Raw genomic sequence first — 9,456 nt, forward strand, 5'->3', positions numbered from 1 at the left:
GGTATTAAGTCAGTCTCCCTTGATTTTGTCTCTTTTTTTTGCTGCCATGGTTAAGAAAATTACTGCAGTTGATAAGTGAATCACCCAGTTGTTAAGCAAATCCAGCTTCCCTTATGGACTTTTCTCAAGACAAGCTGGCTGGGAAGGTGGCAAATGGGGATGGTACGAAGAGAGGTTCAGCCAATCTCATTGTACACATGTTGTACTATGAGAATAAAGGCTTGAATTGAATTGATCCCATGAGCTCAAGGCACTGCAACTGTTGTAAATACATGCCTGCTGCCAAGTGGTCACATTTTGATCACATGATGGTAGGGATGCTGAGATGGTCATAACGTTGGAATTCATTGTTGCAATGTATTTTTATGCAACCACTACACTTAGTATTCAGCCAGTAGATGGTACTGTTTACTGTTTACAAGGATCTGTTTACTGTTTACTAGGATCTAGTAAATAGCATAATCTATGCTCTTTTAGTTTCCTATTTCCTGTTACAGTTAAAATAATTGAGCAGTAAAGCACATGGTGACTGTACTTTGTTTGCTCTGTAGTGGTATATAGAAACAGAATTTCTAACACATAACTAGTTCTAAGTCTCTTTTTTTCAGTGCCATTGTAACTTTGAATGGTAACTAAATGAATGATTGTAAATTGAGGACTATCTGTATTTAGATGTATATGAGGGCTTATTTGGGTTTGATATGCCCACTGTAAAGGTTTAACACAAATTTCCTACAGGGAAATGTCTCATGCTGTCCTCTAGAGCAGGGGGTCTCCAACCTTGGCAACTTTAAGCCTGGCGGACTTCAATTTCCAGCTTTGCTGGCTGGGGAATTCTGGAAGTTGAAGTCCGCCAGGCTTAAAGTTGCCAAGGTTGGAGACCCCCTGCTCTAGACTACCACAAATGATTGGTATATTCACTACTGTCAACTTCAAATAAAATCTGATAACATTTCCAAAATTTACTCTTCAGTTCCAAGCAACCATGATTAAAATATACCAGCTGTGGAAAAGATTGGAGGATCTCTGCTGACTCCATGTTAATTCTGAGCCAGCCATGCGATGCAGCGGGTAAATAAGCAGATGCTATCAGGGGTTGGGAGGCAATTGACACAAGCAGAGAATTCAGATCATGGAAAGTAATTGCCCCATGTTACCGTATTTTTCGGAGTATAAGACGCATCATTTTTCCCCAAAAAAGAAGGTGAAAATCTGGGTGCGTCTTATACGCCGAATGTAGCCCTGTTCAGCTTCTCAAATGGAGGTTTCAGAGGCTGAAAAAAGCATCAGAAACGAAACTTCAGAAAAGAAGCCCCCAAACAGAGCTTCAGAAAAAAAGCGTCCAAACAGAGGCTTTTTTCTGAAGCTGTTTCGGAGGCTTTCAGAGGCAGGAAAAAACGTTTTTTCTGAAACAGTGTTTCAGACTTCAGAGGCAGAAAAAAAAAAGCAAGGCACAGAGCTCACAACCAAGGAACCTGTTGCTAAAATTCACCTCTGGGAACAGCTGATTTGGGGGTATTCCGGGAGGCCGATCCACCTGCCAATCAGCTTTTTTCTTATTTTCCTCCCCAAAAACTAAGATGCGTCTTACACTCCGGTGCGTCTTATACTCCGAAAAATACAGTATTTCTCCCTGACCAAGACTCTGTTTGGCATATGGGATCCAGTTCCGGAGATAATAGTAGCCTTCAAATCCAAGATGGATTGTCATTTGGAGGAAGGCTTACTTTCTTTTGCTTCAGAGCAGGGGTCTCCACCCTTGGCAACTTTCAGACTTGTGGACTTCAACTCCCAGAATTCCATCCACAAATCTGAAAGTTGCCAAGGTTGGAGACTGTTATGTCCTGCACCGGCAGTGGCGGCCCCTAGTGGTGGAGATGGTTTCTTGTTCTGTTCTGATTGGCTCCTGCTTTGACAGCCGAGTATAAAAGGGCTGTCAAAGCAGGCGCGCTGTTCTTGTGTTGTTGCTGGTCTCTGTGAGTTAAAAATAAACGCTATGTGTGAACATCTGTGGAGCCTCAATTATTACGGAACCCACAGAATATAATAGAGACCTCTGCTTGAGAGGCTAGGACCAGAGACTCATTGGGTTAAGGAAGATCAAGTCAGACTGCAGGAGAAATTATCTGACTGTATGAACTCTCAGTTATGGAAAGGGCTCTCGCATGAAGGGCTAAATTCCACTTCACTGAAGTTCAGCAGCAGCTACACCACATCTCGCAGATATGTTCTAGTGCAGCATTTCTCAACCTTAGCCATTTTTAAAAAGGGTGGACTTCAACACCCAGATTTCCCCAGCCGGCATGCGGACTGAGGCAGTGGTGAAATCTGAACCTGTTTACTACCGGTTCGCTGGCTGCGCATGCACAATGCGCCCCATGCACCAAATGCGAGGTCCGCGCATGCGCAGTGCACACCAAAAGGAGGCATGGAGTAAGTAGAACAGCGCGGGGATGCATGTGTGATCAGCTGTGGTGCGCGATCTTTATTTTACTTTTAAAAGCATTTTTTTACAACCTATGCTCTGACAATCGTGCGGCTCAGCTGTGATCATCAGAGCCTTTTTTTTACCCTTTAAAAGCATTTTTTACAACATATTTGGCCGAATAAGTTGTAAAAAAATGCTTTTAAAAGGTAAAAAAAAAGGCTCTGCCAATCAGGCAGCTCAGCTGTGATCGTCAGAGCCTTTTTTTATCTTTTAAAAGCATTTTTAAAAGAAGCGGCAAGCGGGTGACCGGGCGATTGGGTGGGCATGAGTGGCGGAGGGATTTTTGCTACCGGTTCTCTGAACCACCCGCTCCCATCGCTACCGGATTGGCCGATCCAGTCTGAACTGGGAGTATTTCACCCCTGGACTGAGGGATTCTGGGAGTTGAAGTCCACCCATCTTAAAAGTGGCCAAATTTGAAAAAACACTGATCTAGTGGATCCTGCATTGAGCTGGTAGGTGGATTAGATCAGTGGTCCCCAACTTTGTGGCTTGGAGGCCCGGCTGGGTGTAATGGGGGGAGAGAGGGGAACCGGGCCATACGAGTGGTGGACCTGCACATGTTCAGCTGCGCTTGTATGATGGCTCAACAGTCATGCAAGTCAAGCTGTGTGTATATACAGTCATATATACTGGCCTGCCGCTTGTGCAACCCGGTTACAAATAGGCCATGGACTGGTAATGGGCCGTGGCCTGGAGGTTGGGGACCCCTGTATTAGATGATTTCCTAGTTACTTCCCAAGTGTGAGCGAGCTTTTAGTTGTACTCACCTAAAAGCGTTAAGTGTGAATGCAGCTCTTACGTTTTTTTAAGTGTCCCAGATGAATCCATGGTGTGAATGCAGCCAATTCCCTCCCTATATCCGGGTTCCAAGTCTCCCTTTCAGCCAGCCTAGGGCTCCTTTCCAGGGGTGAAATGCTCCTGGTTCGGCCCGGATCGCCCGATCCAGTAGCGATGGTGGCGGGTGCTTCGGAGAACCGGTAGCAAAAATCCCTGCCTGCCCTCCCCCCATCGGCCGAGCCACCCGATCATCAGAATTTTTTTTTTAACTTTTAAAAACATCTTCGGCAGAAAAAATGCTTTTAAAAGTAAAAAAAAAAAAGCCTCTGATGATCGCGTGGCTCAGCTGGGATCGTCAGAACCCGTTAAAAGCCTTTTTTCCTCTGGCGATCCCAGCTGAGTTGCCTGATCATCACAGGCTTTTAAAAGCATTTTTTTTTTTACAATCTCTTTGGCCGAAGAGGTTGTAGAAAAAATACCTTTAAAAGTAAAAAAAAAAAAAAGTTGGCCACGCCCACCCAGTCACATTACCCCATCAAGCCACGCCCACAGAACCGGTAGTAACAAATTATACATTTCATCCCTGCTCCTTTCTCACCCTGACCCACCTGAAAGCGGTCCCTCTTCTTCTGCCCAGGTACAGGCATGTAAGCCTTTTCCCTCGTCTTCAACTCATTCAGTTGCAATTCCCCTTTAGCCGTATAATTCAGCTGGTCAATAATCCCAAACACGAAAATGCCTTCTAATACGCCAAAGACTGGACATTCGCGCACACGCTGACCTGCCAGGGACAAAGCCACATATAAGCACCTTTGCCATCCTGAGGGGCACGGGGAGCGTTCCACGACCAGCGTACCCACCTTTTCGTAGATTAGTTATGGTCAGGAGGACATTAAGCAGCTTGATGGCCCATCTGTCTTCTCGGCTCCTGGTCTTGACGGGCACCAGGTTATGATCTTGCAGTTCTAGATAGAAGCAGCCACAGAAAAAGAACGCTGTTTTCCTGCTCGTAAAATTAACCACTTACCTTGATAGCAGGGGTCTCCAACCTTGGTCCCTTTAAGACTTGTGGACTTCAACTCCCAGAGTTCCTCAGTCAACTTTGCTGGCTGAGGGACTCTGGGAGTTGAAGTCCACAAGTCTTAAAGAGACCAAGGTTGGAGACTCCTGCTTTATAGCACAGGTGCCAAACTCGCCGTGTCACGTTGCTGTCACGTGACGAATCACAATGTTTTTTCCCTTCGCGGAGCTGGGATGGGCGTGGCCTGTGCGTGACACATTCGGCCCACGGGTTGCCAGTTTGACACCCCTGCTCTATAGCAAGTCGGCACGGTGGCCTAGCGGTTAAAATGCTGGGCTTTTCGACTGGAAGGTTGGCAGTTCGAGACCCGAGCACCGCATGACAGGGTGAGCTAAGTCACATGCTAAAAGGGCCGTCACATTACCACCAGAACAAAGAAGTTAGCTTTTGGGGCACCTTAAGGACTAGCAGCTTTATTATGCAGAAAACACCCGCTAATTTACAGGTAGAAAATACGGATGTGTTCATAACAGCTCAAGGATCTTACATCCCACCCCTTGCAATGCAATTGATTAAAGAAAGTAAAGAGAAGACTAGAATTTAACCCAAGCATCCAAATTGACGTTACCTCTGGCAAGATGGATGGATTTTCCTGTATTCAAGACCACCGTTGTCTTCTCTGGCAATTGCACGCTTGGCTTTTCTTTGTGATAAACGGTCTGTTGCTCACACCACACTTGAGCAGAGAGATCCGTGACGCAAAGATAGCGCAGGTGGAAAGCTTCGAGAGGCGTCCTCCTGGGTCTTTTTCTCTTTGCTCTCCTCCTCTTCCTTTCCTCCACATTAGCCCTCCGAGAATCAACAGGCTGAGGCCTGGGACCACTTAGGAGTTCCCTGTGAGGAGCATGCAAGAAGTTTGGATTATCATGTCCCAAAAGTGCTTTTTCAACAGGGGGGGGGGAAGAGAGAGAAAGAAGGAGGGAGGGGAGAGAGAGAGGGGGAGAGAGAGGGAGGGAGGGAGAGAGAGAGGAGGAGAGAGAGGAAGAGGGGAGAGAGAGGGGTAGAGAGAGGAAGGGAGGGGAGGAGAGAGAGGAAGAGAGAGAGGGAGGGGAAAGAGGAGAGAGAGATGGAGGAGGGAGAGAAAGGGGTGAGAGGGAGAGAGAGAAAGAGAGGGAGGGAGAGGAAGGGACGGAAGGAGAGAGGGAGGAGGGAGAGAGAGAGAGGAGGAGAGAGAGGAAGAGGGGAGAGAGAGGGGTAGAGAGAGGAAGGGAGGGAGGAGAGAGGAAGAGAGAGAGAGGGAGGGGAGGAGAGAGAGGGGGGGAGGGAGAAAGGGTGGAGAGAAGAAGGAAGGGAGAGAGAGAGAGAGAGGGAAGAGAGAGAGGGGAGAGAGGGAGGGAGGGGAAAGGAGGGAGGGAGAGAGAGGGAGGGGGGAGAGAAAGGGGGTGAGAGGGGAGAGAAGGGAGGGAGTGGGGGGGGGAGAGCGACTTCCTTTGCTTGCTATTCTGATCAGGAATAGTGGACAGAAAGAGCAGTTTTTGACCCAGCAGTCTTAAGGAAAACTGTTCTTTCCATGCTTCCAAGTGTTGGGGAAAATATCTATCTGGGTTCAGTTCCAAGTGGGGAGAAAGACCCTGGAAACATGGAGGCTGGTTGGAAAGATGGTTTAATGGTGAAGCAGAACCTACTAAGCACCGTGTGATTCCGGGTAGCTGACCACCTGGGTTTGATGAGTCCATGGATTTTTATACAGTTTGTTCTACAGCGTTTTTGTAATTTAGAAGAGGTGCGTCTTGTGAATTTTGTTATTTGATTTTAATTTAGCTTGTCTCGCGCAAAGGCCGGCAATGAGTTGGGGGTTTTAATCTTGTTTAAACAAATGTAATTCATCCTAGATGCTGGCTTCCTTGGGTTTTTTTAAATCCTGTCTTGCTTGAATGGATTACCAAATCTGCATTTCTAAAAGTTGGCCCCTTAAGTTTCTACTTGGGGCACAGAGCTGAGGCTCCAAGTTTCTTTCCTTCTTAGAAACATGTTTCTCCTTGAGGGAAAATATAATATTCTGCCTTTTTTAATATTCCCTAAAATATTCCATCCTTCTAAGAAGGGTGGGTGCTGCTAACTTTCTACACAAGCAACGTGTTACTTAACCAGATAAAACGGAGATCCACACAGACTGCGCATGGAGTAAGGATCACCCATGAATAATAACACAAGTGATTTAGAGGAGTGGGTCTCCAACCTTGGCAACCTTACGACTTGTGGACTTCAACTCATGCTGGTTGAGGAATTCTGGGAGTTCTGAGGAAATCCACAAGTCGTAAAGTTGCCAAGGTTGGATACCCCTGATTTAGAGGTATTCAGGAGGAGCACATCCCAGAAAAAGAGTAACAAGAATCACAGAGATGGGAAAAACCAATTAAGTCAGAGGTCTTCAAACCAGAGATTCAACCTAGAAATAAGGAGACATTTTCTGGCAGAACAATCAACCCATGGAACAGAAGTTGCCTTCAGAAGTTGTGGGAGCTTCATCACTGGAAGTTTTCAAGAAGAAACTGGATTGCCATCTGTCCGAAATGGTGTAGGGTCTTCTGCTTGGGCAGAGGGTTGGACTAGATGATCTCCAAGGTCCCTTCCAACTCTGTTAACCTATTAAAAAGCTTTTAAGACTTATGGACTTCAACTGCCAGAATTAATATAACAACAGAGTTGGAAGGGACCTTGGAGGCCTTCTAGTCCAACCCCCTGCCCAGGCAGGAAACCCTACACCATCTCAGTCAGATGGTTATCCAACTTTTTCTTAAAAATTTCCAGTGTTGGAGCATTCACAAATTCTGCAGGCAAGTCGTTCCACTTATTAATTGTTCTAACTGTCAGGAAATTTCTCCTTAGTTCTAAGTTGCTTCTTTCTTTGATCAGTTTCCATCCATTGCTTCTTGTTCTACCCTCAGGTGCTTTGGAGAACAGCCCGACTCCCTCTTCTTTGTGGCAACCCCTGAGACACAGCTATCATGTCTCCCCTAGTCCTTCTTTTTATTAAATTAAGACATTCTGGGAGTTGAAGTCCACACGTCTTAAAGCTGCCAAGTTTGAAGCCCTCTGAGTTAAGTCATTGACTCCCAGGCCCGTTTAGGATTGCATTCAGGATAGCACATTATTTTGCCTTTCAATAGGGCAGGGGTCTCCAACCTTGGTCCCTTTAAGACTTGTGGACTTCAACTGCCAGAATTCTGGGAGTTGAAGTCCACAGGTCTTAAAAGCTGCCAAGTTTGAAGCCCTCTGAGTTAAGTCATTGACTCCCCGGCCTGTTTAGAATTGCATTTAGGATAGCACAGGGGTCTGCAAACTTGGCTCTTTTAAGACTTGTGGACTTCAACTCCCAGAGATCCTCAGCCAGCAAAGAACTCTGGGAGTTGAAGTCCACAAGTCTTAAAAGGGCCAAGTTTGCAGACCCCTGGGATAGCTCATTATTTTGCCTTTCAATAGGGTGTAGCAATATTGCAGAAACTTGTCTTTCTGCTTTTAATCCTGGCCAGGCAATTTGTTTCCTTTGATTGATTATATTTATTAAACTTTCATACCTATCTTTACAAGGTGACTTCCCCCACTATACTTTTGGGGGGTTTTACCTCCCCGGGAGCGCAAAAGCGGGCGGAGAAAAAAAAAACACAAAAAACCACGCAAGCCACAACCCCGCATTGGCTTTAGTCCCGTTGCACATCCGAGGCTGCAAACGGTGTCTTCCAGGTGAGTTGCGCGGCGACGCGAGTTCGAGAACCCCAAACGCGGCTTAACCGTAAAACAAAAATACAAAACCGAGAGCCCGTTAAGTTCGAGGGCGGCTCCGGGGACCGCGCGCACCAGGGACGGGGGGGCTGCAAACCGAGGTTTTGTGAACCGGATCCAGCCCTTGACACGCCAACGCAACCCCGAGAGAAAAAAACAAACCCCCCGCCGCCGCTCACCCGATCTTCGGCTCTTCTATCTGCAAGAACTCGGAGTCGCTCAGGTCGGAAAAACCCGAGGCGGCCTCGGGGTTTTGCAATCCGGAGTCCCGCCCGGACATGTTTCGAGCTCCGTTTGCTTCTTCTCAAGCACGATCGTCGCCGGCTGCCCGAAGGAGGAGCCTTAAAAGAAAATAACTTTTTCTTTCTTTCCGGCTTAAAAAATGGTTTTTCCTCCTTCCGGTTCCCCACCCACCCAAAGATATGTAGACGCCTCCCCAACGAGGGACTCTGGATGTTGAGACCTTAGAAAGAGGGAAGAGAAGAGCAACGAAGATGATTAAAGCAGGGGTCTCCAACCTTGGCAACTTGAAAACTTGTTGACTTCAACTCCCAGAGTTCCTCAGCCAGCTTTGCTGACTGAGGAACTCTGGGAGTTGAAGTCCACAAGTCTTCAAGTTGCCAAGGTTGGAGACCCCTGGATTAGGGGACTGGAGGCTAAAGCACATGATGAACGGTTGTAGGAACTGGGTACGTCTAGTTTGATGAAAAGAAGGACTAGGGGAGACATGATAGCAGTGTTCCAATATCTCAGGGGTTGCCACAAAGAAGAGGGAGTCAAGCTATTCCCCAAAGCATCAGAATGTAGGATAAGAAGCAATGGGTGGAAACTAGTCAAGGAGAGAAGCAACCTTGAACTAAGGAGAAACTTCCTGACAGTTAAAACAATTAATGAGCGGAACAATTTGCCTCCAGAAGTTGTGGGTGCTCCAACACTGGAAGTTTTTAAGAAGAGATTGGATAACCATTTGTCTGAAATGGTCTAGGGCAGGGGTATCCAAACTTGGCAACTTTAAGATTTGTGGACTTCAACTCCCAGAATTCTTCCCAGCTTTGCTCACTGAGGAATTCTGGGAGTTGAAGTCCACAAGTCTTAAAGTTGCCAAGTTTGGACACCCCTGGTCTAGGGTTTCCTGCCTGAACTGGGAATTTGACTAGAAGACCTCCAAGCCTGGTCCCTTCCATCTCTGTTATTCTAATGGAAGGAAGGAAGGAAGGAAGGAAGGAAGGAAGGAAGGAAGGAAGGAAGGAAGGAAGGAAGGAAGGATCAACCTATTTTCCAAAGCACCAGAGGGCAGGACAAGAAACAATGGATGGAAACTGATCAAAGAGAGAAGCAACCTGGAATTAAGGTGAAACTTCCTAACAGTGAGGACAATTAACCA

General features: G+C 46.7%; 1 protein-coding gene across 3 annotated transcripts in view; it reads right to left on the reverse strand.

The window, feature by feature from the left end:
- EXO5 (exonuclease 5) overlaps positions 1–8,546 on the reverse strand; it is a 28,523-nt gene extending 19,977 nt beyond the window's left edge. Inside the window, exons 1-4 of one of the 3 annotated variants that reach the window (XM_058164274.1) lie at positions 8,252–8,546; positions 4,918–5,183; positions 4,129–4,233; positions 3,877–4,049 (exon numbers count right to left, since the gene is read on the reverse strand). In XM_058164274.1, the coding sequence (XP_058020257.1) occupies positions 3,877–4,049; positions 4,129–4,233; positions 4,918–5,183; positions 8,252–8,352 (645 nt within the window). In that variant the 5' untranslated portion in view covers positions 8,353–8,546. The remainder of the gene's footprint in view (positions 1–3,876; positions 4,050–4,128; positions 4,234–4,917; positions 5,184–8,251) is intronic. The other 2 variants (XM_058164272.1, XM_058164273.1) reach the window with 2 other exon arrangements.
- Positions 8,547–9,456: the final 910 nt, after the last annotated feature.

This window comes from Ahaetulla prasina, chromosome 1 (genome assembly GCF_028640845.1).
Source record: "Ahaetulla prasina isolate Xishuangbanna chromosome 1, ASM2864084v1, whole genome shotgun sequence".
In the NCBI taxonomy this organism is placed as follows: domain Eukaryota; kingdom Metazoa; phylum Chordata; class Lepidosauria; order Squamata; family Colubridae; genus Ahaetulla; species Ahaetulla prasina.